We start from the raw sequence: 13,024 nt of genomic DNA, 5'->3' as shown, positions 1-13,024 counted from the left end.
GGATGTGAGCATTTAATGCTATTAGTTTTCCTCTCAGGAATGCTTTTCCTGTATCCACAGATTTTGATAGCTTGTATCCCCATTATCATTTTATTCAAAGAATTTTTTGATCTCCAGATGAATCTCTTCCTTCACCCAACAGTCATTTAGCAATAGATTGTTTAATTTCCATGACTTTGTGAAGTGGTGAGCATTTCTGTTGGACTTGATCTCTAGTTTTATGCCACTATGGTCTGAAAAGATACATGGTACAATTTCTATTATTTTAAATTTGTTGAGGTCTGATTTGTGGCCTAGGATGTAGTCAATTTTGGAGAAAGTTCCATGAGGTAATGGGAAGAATATATATTTGGCTTTATTTGGGTGGAATGTTCTGTAGATGTATGTTAGACCCATTTGTTCTAGAACTCTGTTTAAGTGTATTATTTCTTTGCTTAGTTTTTGTTTGGGGGATCTGTCCATTTCAGACAGTGGGGTGTTGAAATCCCCTGCTACTATGGCATTACTGTTTATCATCCTATTTAGTTCATACAGGGTTTGCTTTATATAGCTGGCTGCTCCTGTGTTGGGTGCATAGGTATTAAGAATTGTTAAGTCTTCTTGTTGGATTTTTTCTTTCACCATTATATAGTGACCATGTTTGTCTTCCTTTACTTTTGCTATTTTAAAATTTATGCTGTCTGAAATCAGGATCACTACCCCCACTCTCTTTTGGTTTCCATTTGCCTAAAAGTTTGTTTTCCAACCTTGTACCTTGAGTCTGAAAGCATCTTTGTGGGTTAGATACATTTCCTGGAGACAGCAGATACTTGGCTCATAATGTTTTATCCACTTGGCCAGTCTATGTCTCTTCAAAGGATGATTCAAGTCATTCACATTTATTGAGAGGATTGATATTTGGGGTAAATTTCTGTTCACATTGTTGCGTATGTCCTTATTGTTTTGTTTTACCTCTCAAGCCATGTGGAATACAGGTTCTGGGCTTTAACTCTTGAATGTTTTTAATTTGGTGGGTGTCTATTGCACTGTTCAGTGTATAATACACTTCTGAGTACTTCCTGCAGAGTAAGTCTAGTCTTCACAAATTCCATCAGTGATTGCTTGCCTGGGACAGTCTTTATTTCTTCCTTGTAAATGAAGCTCTGTTTTTCCGGGTAAAGAATTCTGGGTTGGCCATTGTTCTGTTTAAGAATATTGAGAATGGGTCCCAGTCCCTTCTGGCTTGTAGGGTTTCATTTGAGAAGTCTGCAGTTAGTCTGATAGGTTTTCCTTTGTAGGTTATCTTTTATTTTCATCTTACTGTGCAAAGGATTTCCTCTTTTGTGTTCACTTTGTCTAGTCTGATAATTATGTGACGTGGTGTTTGCCTCTTCATCTTGAGTCTCCCAGGAGTTCTGTGTGCTTCTTGTATCTGGATATCTAGATTTCTGGCCAGGCCAGGCATATTTTCCTCCAGTATTCCAAGAAATAGATTTTCCAGCCCTTGTGTATTTTCTTCTCTCTCCAGGATGCCTATGATTCTTATATTTGGTTTCTTTGCATAATCCCACATTTCTTGTAAGTTCTGCTCTTGTCTCTTGCTTCTGTGTCCTTTTTCTTCATCTGATTTGTTTAGCACATAGGCATTATCTTCAAATTCTGAGATTCTCTCCTTGGCTTGATCCATTCTATTTTTAAGGATTTCTACTGTGTTTTGAAGTTCCTTGAATGCCTCCTTCATTTCCAAGATTTCTGTTTGGTTTTTTCATAATATTTCAATTTCTTTAGAGAATTTTTCATTCATTTCCTGTATTGTTCTTGTGGCTTCTTTGTGTTGGGCTTCTATTTTCTCTTCAATTCCAGTGAGTTTCCTTACTGTCCATATTCAGAATTCTTCCTCCATCAATTTAATCATTTCATTTCAATTAGTATCTGATTTTGAGGGTCTCATGATTTCTTTTGGGGGTGACTTTTCTCTTTGCTCTCTCATATTCCCTGTGTTCTTTTTCTGGTTCTTTCTCAGCAGGGTAATTCATTGACAACTGGGAGCGCTAGGACCAGTTTGTGCCCTTGCCTTCAAGCCCCCAAAGGATATTCCTTAACAGCGGTGGGAGGAGGTGCTTTGGTCTTGTATTGCCTTAGAGGTATTTTGGCAAGTTGTGCTACCTCTGTCCTATTGTCTTCACCTCTTGCCAGTGGAGATTAGTGAGTTTGGTCCCCCAGCTTAAGATCCATGTTATATTCACACCTGTGTGTATAACTTCACTTCTACTAAAAATAGAAAGAAATTATCTGGACAACTAGAAGTATATATAGAAAAAATTAGCCGGGCATGGTGGCGCATGCCTGTAGTCCCAGCTACTCGGGAGGCTGAGGCAGTAGGATTGCTTCAGCCCAGGAGTTTGAGGTTGCTGTGAGCTAGGCTGACGCCACAGCACTCACTCTAGCCTGGGCAACAAAGTGAGACTCTGTCTCAAAAAAAAAAAGAAAAAAAAAAGTAACATATCTGAGTATACTAGAATTTAGTAGGTAACAAACTAGATATTGGCCTCTTAAATTAATTTGGAGATGATAAATTATGCAATAAATTGTGTTGGAATAAACTATGCATATGTATATATACATATAGTCAACTAATTTTCAATAAAAGCACCAAGAATATACAATGGGGAAAGGATAGACTCTTCAATAAATGGTATTGGGAAAACTGGATATCTACATGCAGAAAAAGATGAAATTGGACCCTTCTCTTGCAACATTCACAAAAATAAATTCAAATGCATTAAAGAATTAACATAAGACTTCAACCCATAAAACTCCTAGAAGTAAATATTGGGGAAAAGTTCCTTGACATTGGTCCCAGCTTGACTTTTTTTGTTGAAAGGGAAACCTATGTAATGGGAGAAAATATTTTATATTGTTTATCTGAAAAGAGATTAATATCCCAAATATATAAGGGATTTATACAACTCAATGCAAAAAAAAATCTTTTCTAAAAATGGGCAAAAAACCTGAATAGACATTTTTCCAAAGAAGTCATACAAATGGCCAACAGGTATATGAGAAAATGCTCAAAATCAGTAATCATTAAGGCAAATCAAAACCCCATTGAGATATCATCTCTCACCTGTTAGAATGGCTACTATCAAAAAGTAAAAAGATAACATGGTCTGCCAAGGATGTGGCTAAAAGGAAACCCTTGTAAACTTTTGGTGAGAACATAAATTAGTACAGCCATTATGGAAAACGGTATGGAGATTCCTCAAAAAATTAACAATAAACCTACCATATGATAGAGCAATCCAACTTCTGGCTATATACAAACAAAATAAAACTACTATAATATCTCAGAAAGATACCTGCACTCTCACATTCATTGCAGCATTACAACAATAGCCAAGATATAAAAACAACTTAAGTGTCCATCTATAGATGAATGTATTAAAAAATGTGGTACATATATATACAATGGAACATTATTCAGCCTTTAAAAAAAGAAGGAAATACTCCCATTTGCCACAACATGGATGAATCTGGAGGACACTGTGCTAAGTGAAATAAGCCAGACCCAGAAAGACAGATACTGCATATCAGTTATAGATGGAATCTTTTTTAAAAAAGCGTCGAATTCATAGTAACAGAGAGTGGAGTGGTGATTACCAGGGGTGGGGAATGGAGAGAAAGAGGAGACATTGGTCAAAGAGTACAAACCTTCAGGTATAAGATGAATAAGTAATAGAGAACTAATGCACAGCATGGTTACTATAGTTAATGTATTGTATATGTGAAATTTTCTAAATGAGTAGATCTCAAATGTTCTTACCACACACACAAAAATAGTAACTACATGATGTGATCAATATGTTAGTAAGCTTAATTGTGGTATGCATACATCAAAACATCATGTTGTATACCCTAAATACATGCAATTTTTCTTTGTGAATACCTCAATAAAGGTAGGGAAAATATAGTATATACATGCAATAGAATATTATTCAGCCTTAAAGCCAGATACAGAAGGACAAATACTGCAATGTCTCACTTACATGCACAATCTAAAATGTTCAAATTGAGAGTAGAATGGTAGTTGGGATGGGGGAGAGGGTAATGAGTTGTTGATCACAGGTTACAAAGTTCCAGTTACACACGATGAATGAGTTCTCGAGATCTAATGTATAGGTGTCTACCGTACAGCCTCCCAAATATACACTGGTTTCTGAATCCTTTCTCTTCCTCTTGTTTTACTGGACCACATTATCCCAAACTTCAAAAATAAAAAAAAAAACCACTCGTGAAGTAAATTTTATAAATCTTTGCATGACTAAAAATGTTTGATTCTATCTTCCTAAATGATGTTTTTGTTTGTATGGAATTCTAGGCTGCAAATCAGTTGGAGGTATTTTTCCACTATACTCTAGGGTCCAGTTTTGCTATGGACATATTCACGCCATTCGAATTTTTGCTCACTTATTTGTGGTGTATGTATTTTCTCTTTTCTTAATAATTTTATAATCTTTTCCATCTTTAGGGTAATAAAATTTCATAATAATGTGCTTTGGTATTGTTTTTTAATCATACTGGCCATTCAGTAAACCTTTCATGTCCAGAAACTTAAGCCTTTCTGTTCTCAGAGATTTATTTTCATTGTTTCCTTTAAATTCATGCCTTCTGTTTTCTCTGTTTTCCTAGAACATGTGAGTTGAATAGTCTGCCTCTCGACTTGATTCCTTACGTCTCTTGTCTTTATCTTTTCTATTTTCCATTTTTTTGAACTGTGATTCTACTTTCATGGAGACTTCTTTACTCCTATGACTTCTTTGACTACTTTTACTTCTTTCAATTCTCTCTTGATTTTTTATTTTATTTATTTGTTCCTTTTATTTTATTTGGTGTATTAAAATAATTTTTCTCTATTTTTTCAAAGCATCATATTCTCATTTCAAGATTGCAAATATTTTCTCTTACTGATGTGAATATATGACTTTTTTAAAGGTTTTTTTCCTGTGTTACCTCTGATTTCACTAGATTTCTTTCGGCTTTCATAAAGGCTTACTTTGTTTTTCTTCAAATGTCTTATGTATGTCAAAAAATTGATCTCTTATTCTCTGGAACAATAGGGCAGAGCTTACTAATTGGTAGGCTTCTGGGCAGGGTTCCAGTAGAGAGGCAGCAATTCCATTTGTGATCTCCAAGTTCAGAATGTGACTTTATTACCATTCAGCTTCTTAAGCAAAGATGCCGATAATCTGTTTGTGAAGCTCATGTCTCTATTAGCATGTGGAAGTGAGGTGGGGAGAGACAGGACTGGAGATTGAACTGTTCCTTTTTCTTAATCACTATTACTAGTCTTGAACCTCACCATCCCCCTGACCTGGTGTCCTGGCATCCCAAACATCTCAGGGATTCCAAGAGACAGATCTGTGCACTTTTCCTTGGTATTCCTCTCTGCTGCTACTTCAGAGCTAGCCTTCTCAACCCTGCCAATTCAGTTACTACTCCTTTATCTTCTCTCTTCCAAACTTTTGTTGGAATCTCTTATCTGCAGCTAACTTCTGTCCTGTTTTCTTTGTTCTTGCATGTCTAAACTTTTTTTCTTTGCTATTGTTGTTGTTATTATTATTATACTTAGATCTTAGGAGGGAAAAGGAAAACTAATGTAGCCTGCCATTTTAAATATAATTTCAGTGTGTTTATTGTTTATCTCAAAAAATCAGGTTTAAAAAAAAGGGTAGAATGACCCTTTTTACAAGAGAAAAGTAATATGAAGAGTAACTATAAGGAAACGCAACAAAATGTTAATGGTGATCATGTTCAGAAAGGCTGATGAGTAGAAAAATGATTTTGAAGAGTTTTCAAAAGTCCTACCTGCCAGCTACTGTTAACATCATATTGCCCACACCCAGCTGCAAAGGGAATATCTTTCTCTTATAAGCCCATTCTTAATTATTGAATTGTGGGTTTAAAAAGCTTGAGACAGGTCAATGCAATATTTTGGCTGGGCTATACATAAATAATATCAGGTCTCTGTTACTAAGAAAAAAAAAGAAACAAAGGATATTAGGGTGACAACCAACTAATTCTGACAAGTATCCACTACGCAACCATTTCTGTGCTATACATGGCAAATAGAAAAGAAGTAATACACATTACTTATATCCTTCATAAGTTGTGGAAATGAGATAAGAATCCATTTTGAAAAACAACAGAAAAAACAAGTGATTTTTTTAAATTAGATACAGGATTGTTTAAGTCATACAGAAAATAATGTTGGATAAAAATAATCAAGACATTACTAGAAAGATATGAGTCATGAGACAAGATCCAAAGAAGTTCCTCAGAAGAAAAATACCTTTTCCAAAATATTGAGAATACCCACCTATTCTCCAACTTTACTAAGAACAGCACCAAACAAAACGAGCTTATTCCATTTTGTCCTTTTAAAGAACAGAAAATAAGTTTAACTAAAAATTTATAACAAAACTACTAGTCATTTCAACAGTTCAAATGTCAATTCATTTTAGTTGCTTTAGTTAATCTAGAGCAAAAGAAAAAGTAAGATTGTGTTCAGTAATAATACTATCATAGTACTGGGGGCAGGAGGACAGTATTCAAATTCTCCAAGAGGGTTGCTTAAAAAAATTGCTTTCTACCTCAAAATATGTAAAATGCTATTTTTCTCTCTGTCTTTTTTTTTTTTCCCTGTACAGAAACCATTCTTTGGGCAATTTGTCAATTTATACTAACCCCTATCATTGTATGTAATGTATCTTTCTGTGGCTGCATTTGTCATATTGTATTATAATTACCTCTTTGAAAATCATTTTCCCTACTGGATTTTGTAATACTTATGGTCAAAGACTATGAAAGAAAGAATAAAACAAAGGAAGGAAGGAAGCATAGACAGAAGGAAAGATAGAAGAAGAGAACAAGAATGCAACTCCTGAGAAGTTGGACTAGTTTTTCTAGGAGAAATGATCTGATTCCTCAGGGATTCTTTCTCTTATAACCCCATTCTAAATGATTGAATTGTATCTTAATAGAGTTTGATGTGAATAGAAGGGATCTAAAGCAGTTAAATGAGATAATAAGTAGGCATGTTTACTCTTCCACTCTAGAAGAAAGAAAAGATAAACTTTGCCAGTATGGAAAGGTTTAGGTTTAACCATCTAAAATAGCATCAAATTATTCCCTGTTAGATGAAAAGTAAAAGATAGTTGAATTTTAGGGACTATTCCTTAAAATTATTAAGTTAGGGACCATTGAAGGTATCAGCTAATTCTCTGATTTTGCCATTCTGACAAACTATCCATTCTGCTTTTCCTTCAAAGAGAACTTGAGACTCCATTGTCGCTTCATAGCGTTCTTGACATCCTGGTTCCTCAGAGTATAGATGAGTGGGTTTAACATGGGAGCGATGGTGGTGTAGAACACAGACACCACCTTATCCAGTGGGAAAGTAGTGGATGGACGGAGATAAATAAAGACACAAGGCACAAAGAAGAAAGTTACTACAGTCAGATGAGATCCACAGGTAGAGAGAGCTTTGCGCCGGCTCTCTGCAGACCGTTTTCGAAGACTAAACAGAATGACTGTGTAGGAAGCCAGAATAATAAGGAAACACCCCAGGGAGATGAGACCACTGTTGGCAATTACCAGCATATTTACCAGGGTTGTATCAGCACAGGCAAGTTTTAGGACTGGGTGGACATCACAAAAGTAGTGGTCTATGACCTGAGCATTGCAGAAGGGCAGCTGAAAGGTCAGGAGGGTTTGAACAAAGGAATGACCCAGGGCCCCCAACCAGGACAGTGATGCCAGCACAGCACAAGCATTGGCACTCATGATGGTATTGTAACGGAGGGGCTGGCAGATAGCGGCATAACGATCGAAAGCCATGACAGTCAAAACAAAAATCTCAGCACAACCAAAAAAGTGGAAGGTAAACATCTGAGTTATACAACCCCAGTAGGAAATCGTCTTTTTCTCAGACACAAAGTCTGCAATCATCTTGGGTGCTGTGGCTGAGGAATAGGCAATGTCTACAAATGACAGGTTACTGAGAAAGAAATACATGGGTGTGTGGAGCTGGGGATCAAAAAAGACTGTAAGCAAAATGAGCAAATTTCCCACCATAATCACGATGTAGAAGAGGAGAAATAAGGCAAAGAACATCAATTGCATTCCAGGATCTTGGGAAAGCCCCAGAAATATAAACTCGGTGACATTGTTGGCCACTTCCATGGGGCCCCAGGCAGGACTGGTGGAGGGGCTCTGGTTCTCTGCAAAAATAAACACATTTTATAAGCCACTGTGAGCATGGTAAAGCCTAACAGGAACAGTCTTATGAAAATATATAAGTGATGTTAAATATGATAGAGAAAATTCCTCATATTTCTTGAACATAGTTCATGATATTTTTCTCATCATTAATTTTTTTCCACATTATTGACTCACATTTCAATTTCTGTTAAAATTAGCCTTATGGTTCCTTTCTTCCAAACAAAAATCTAGAGAATCTGAGATTTTTTTTTAATTATATTTAATGTTTTCTCCTAATCAGTTTTCTCTCTCTCTCTCACTCTCTCTCTCTCCTCCTCCTCAACCTCTCTCATCAGAAATTTGCTTTGCATCCTGTGTGTAGTTTGGGTGCCAAAAAAAGAAAGAAATTTGCTTTGTGGTGGAAATTTAAATTGTTTATTAAATGGATTAATTAATTTTTCAAACTATAGGTAAAAATATGAAGTCAGAACCTGAGATCTGATGTCCAAAATTCCAGGTGAATCTTGTTATTATAATATATATAGATCATCTATAGAAAAATAACATTCTATTTAATCCAAAGAGGAAGACTCAGTTTCCAATTTCTACATTAGATTGAAAGTTTCAATACAATTAAAAATTAAGTCATTTTTTGTGGCTGAGAACAACATGTAACGTAGCCTCTTGCTCACCACCAAGGCATGCTTATAAATCAACATTGGGGAAATTTGAGTCTTAAGCCTTTACTTGCATGTGAAAATTCTACTTTGCTTGCCAGTAAGGAATATAGGAGGAGTAGTCAATCTATACAGAGAAATACTTTTTTGTGTGTTGCTCTAAATAGCTGAAAAGTTCAAAAGGTACTGAGGTCCCTTTTCCTTCTCAATCCCTTTGCCTTGAAAAAAGACCCAGATAATTCACTGTCCTTGCAATCATAGGTGGGAATTACGAATAAAATCTCCCATACAGACAACGCTATAAATGGTTGTTAAAAGTGTCTGATATCATTTTAGAAACTGTATAAAGGAGTGCTTAAGGCATACAGAGAAAAATATTGGATAAGAAAAATCAGGGAAAAATTCTTAAAAGATATGAATCATGAGACAAGATCTAAAGAAGATATTTGAAATATAATAACAATGGCTTTTCTGAAATATTGCAAATTACTAGCTATTCTCCCTTTTTACTTAGAATACTGCTTTTCTGCATGGATAGTGAAAAGAGCACTGCTCAGAAGTTGAGTGGTGTAAGTTTGAGTGCCCTCGTCAGCTGGGTAACTTTGGGTCAATCTGTTTATCTTCTCAGAATCTCAGTTTTCTCTCTTATAAAAAATGAATGATAAAATTATTTACCTCATAAAGGTGTTTCAGAATTAAAATGAGATCATCTATTTAACAGTTTTTGTATTTATGAAATGTTCTGCTTTTAATTTGAATCTATAAAGTGGAATCTCTCTTTAAGGAGAGATTTGCTGAGCGCTTTACTATATGCAGGATTCTTGCTAAACTCTTTGCATATGTTACCTCATTCTATCCTCACAGCAATATCTTAACCTGTATTACCTCCATTTTACAGGGTAGAACAACAAAGATTGAAGATGTAAGGTAAATTACTCAATATAATAGTGAAAAGGCTGGTATTTGAATTGTGGCATTTTTATTTCAGAACACACACAATACACATCTCCTTAAATAAATGATAGGTAGAAAGATTAGATGGATAGGTAGAAAGGTTTGTAGATAGATAGATGGATAGATAGAGAGAAAAGAAAGAAAGAAAGAAGGAAGGAAGGAAGGTAGAAAGGAAGGAAGGAAGGAAGGAAGGAAGGAGGAAGGAAGGAAGGAAGGAGAGAGAGAGAGAGAGAGAGAGACAAGAAAGAAAGAAAGAAAGAAAGAAAGAAAGAAAGAAAGAAAGAAAGAAAGAAAGAAAGAAAGAAAGAAAGAAAGAAAGAAAGAAAGAAAGAAAGAGGAAGAAAGAGAGAGCTGGGCTTGACTCATAGCTCTGCCTGTTACAGGCTGCATAACAGGAAAAAGATTTTCCTAAGGTCTATTAACTTCAGAGTCCTTCCCTGTGAGATAATGCTACCCATGGTAAGGATCAAATTAGATAATGAATGTAAAAACAATAAGCAATCTGCCAAATCTAAGTCATGATCATTTTAGTGGTGGAATTTCATAAATATCAGCATCAGATATCTGAACTCTGTGGACCAGAATGTCTGTGGGACTGATTGCTCCCATTGGTTTGCCCAGATTCTTAGGTCAAATTTGATCTCTCTAGGACAATGCCAAAGAATATATCCTGGTTATAATAGGATCTATGTAGTTAAAGAAAAAAGGTGGCTGCTTTATTTAATTTCATGAGCTTACCTAAGTTATTTCACACAGGTCAATTAGCAAAGAATGCAGCTCCTGAATTTGCTGAGAAAGAGATTTAATCTTAGTTCTTCCTGTGAGTGATTTACAAAGGACAGAGATCGAACATACTGGATCTCTTTCCTAACAGTAAGCTCCATCCCACAGAAAGCTTTTTTGTGCAATAGTATCCTTGTCTTCAATATCCCTCATAGAGACATTATGACACATGTACATGTTTTCCTGTCTTGTGTCACTTGTCATTTTGCTACCTATTAATTCTATCTCATTCCTCTAATTGGTCACAATTGAGGGATCAATTTACTAATTGTGGAGTGGAAAGATAAGCAAGTAAAGCATTGAAAAAAGTCTGCAAATGAGTTAACGTAACCCAATGTGGAGACTGTTTAAGGTATCATCTATTTGATCTTCACTGTTTCATACAGCAACAATATTAATTCATCCTTTCACTTAATAAGTATTTACTGAGTACATTCTCTGGGTCTGGTACTGTGCTGTGAATATAAAAAGATGAATAAAGCAAAACTCCTGACTTAAGCCATTCATTTTAGAGTAATACCGTTAAATGAAGTCCCCAAATCCTCTTAGACACATAGTTTATGTTGAGCCCTACAGTTATATAGGTATAGAGGATCTTAGAGATCTCTTGATTTTTATCCCACTCATTTAGCTACTGGTGAAGCAAATGGGGCACAGAGAGGAAACTGAATTATCTAGTTTTCATTGTTAGTGGTAAACCTAGGACTAAATTGTAATTGAAATAATACTGATCACACTTGAACCTGTAATTATTATTTCCTAAATTAGTAGAATTACTAGAACAAATGTTGCAGAGCATGTAAAGAATTTAAAGATGCATCTTTATCCTTGAATATAATTTGAATCAATGAAAATTACCCTTGCCTCTTTCACTGGTAGGTAACTTTTCATTCCAGATGGAAAACTTACTCTGGCTGTCTTCTTGAGTGTGGTCCCAAAACATGGATTTGCACAACCTGAGATCTCGGATCAAAAACGTTTTCTGAGATAAAAATGTGATCTATACTCAGATATACACACTGTAAGATTGAGATCTGTATAATGATGCTTCTCTTATGTATGTGCCACACTTCCTCTCCTGCAGCCCAAGAGGCTGAGATCCCAAGTTTCTTCCCTCTCTTCTCTCTTTCTCTCTCAAAAAAGGTGGGATTTTATGAGCTTACAGCCATAAAATCTTCTGATCTTGGTCTGCAAAAGGTTCCTATGCTCCTGTCTACCAAGAGGAAGAAACTCCCAGCAATCTTTATGCATCGTCAGAACCCTGAGGGAATTGGTGGGCAAGTAATTAGGTAGCAGTTGGAGAGTCTGTTATGCGAGAAAGTGCAGGTATCATCCCAAATAACTCGTTACAAAACTATGTTGAAGGCAACATGGCAAGTAACTAGTCAATAAATAGGCCATTTCCACCATTTTGTATAATTTACTCAAAGTTGCAGCAAGAGAAGGGAAAGACGGTGCTTAGCATCACTACATTGGACCACTAACCCAACAGTAAAATGGCTTATTTGCTTATAAAACTATTAAAATACTTTGCTACATTTAAAATTTTTCTGCAGTTCAAGTAAGCAAGCAAAATGTTTAAATTAGTGGCACCATCATGGTGTTGAACCGAGAACTCTGAAGCACCAGGCACCCAGATAGTATCAATCATGTGCAGTCTGAAAAAACAGAAACATTATCTGTTTATTAATAAAAACAATTTTAATATGGGTAATTGGCTGAGCAAATACAGAGGATTGAAAATGCAAAAGGGAATAGACAAAAATTCCAGCTTTCTGAATATAATGCTACCAATCCCAGGTACCAACTAGACATTTAAAATGATTTGCCAAGACTCTAACATTTGCAATGAAAGATGGACATCAGAAAAAGGGAAAGTTGCAGCCAGTTGATACTAAAAGAAAGCCTGGAGCTCCATATCCTTGCCAGGTGTCTGGCTGACCCACAGCACCACTTAAATCTTTCTGTCAACACACACGAAACTCTGGCTGAAAGTTTCCTGCTCTTCAGGACATTCATTGCAGGCAAAGGACACCTGTGGAAACGTTAAGAGTGAAGGGGAAAGAGGAATGTGTGACCTGTGCCAGAGATGCCGTTCCCACCTTCACCCACCTTATGTAGAAACCTCCCAAGAGGCAGCTTTGTCCCTGGTCTGTGAGTCCTTCTGTAGCAACACATGCATACATATGTATGGTTTCTTAAAGTCATTAACTCCCAACACAAAAATAAAAATCCATTCTTTGTTCCAATATAAAGAAAATTCTTACATGACCAAGGGTATTGCAAATTACCCAGTAAATCCTAGTATTAGATCTGTTTCAGATACCGTTCTCAGAGGTATTTTTTCAGCTAAACAATCAGAAAAGCGTCTC

The 13,024-nt window shown here is 35.9% G+C and overlaps 1 protein-coding gene across 1 annotated transcript; it reads right to left on the bottom strand.

Moving 5' to 3' along the window:
- Positions 1-7,281: 7,281 nt before the first annotated feature.
- LOC123631778 (olfactory receptor 4S2-like) lies at positions 7,282-11,595 on the bottom strand. Its single transcript, XM_045541796.1, has 2 exons — positions 11,562-11,595; positions 7,282-8,258 (listed from the first exon to the last, which is right to left on the bottom strand). Exons 1-2 carry the CDS (start codon positions 11,593-11,595, stop codon positions 7,282-7,284), a joined length of 1,011 nt encoding a protein of 336 aa, XP_045397752.1.
- Between the last annotated feature and the right edge of the window lie 1,429 nt (positions 11,596-13,024).

This window comes from Lemur catta, chromosome 1 (assembly GCF_020740605.2).
Source record: "Lemur catta isolate mLemCat1 chromosome 1, mLemCat1.pri, whole genome shotgun sequence".
NCBI lineage: Eukaryota > Metazoa > Chordata > Mammalia > Primates > Lemuridae > Lemur > Lemur catta.
Note: the sequence above shows the minus strand (reverse complement) of the source record. Positions and strands in the feature narration are given on the sequence as shown.

Coding starts and splice junctions, on each gene's coding strand:
- LOC123631778 (XM_045541796.1), bottom strand. CDS start 11,595: ATGTTTTGGGACCACACTCAAGAAGACAGCCAGA. Junction 8,259..11,561: donor CACTCAAGAAGACAGCCAGA/GTAAGTTTTCCA, acceptor TTATTTTTGCAG/AGAACCAGAGCCCCTCCACC.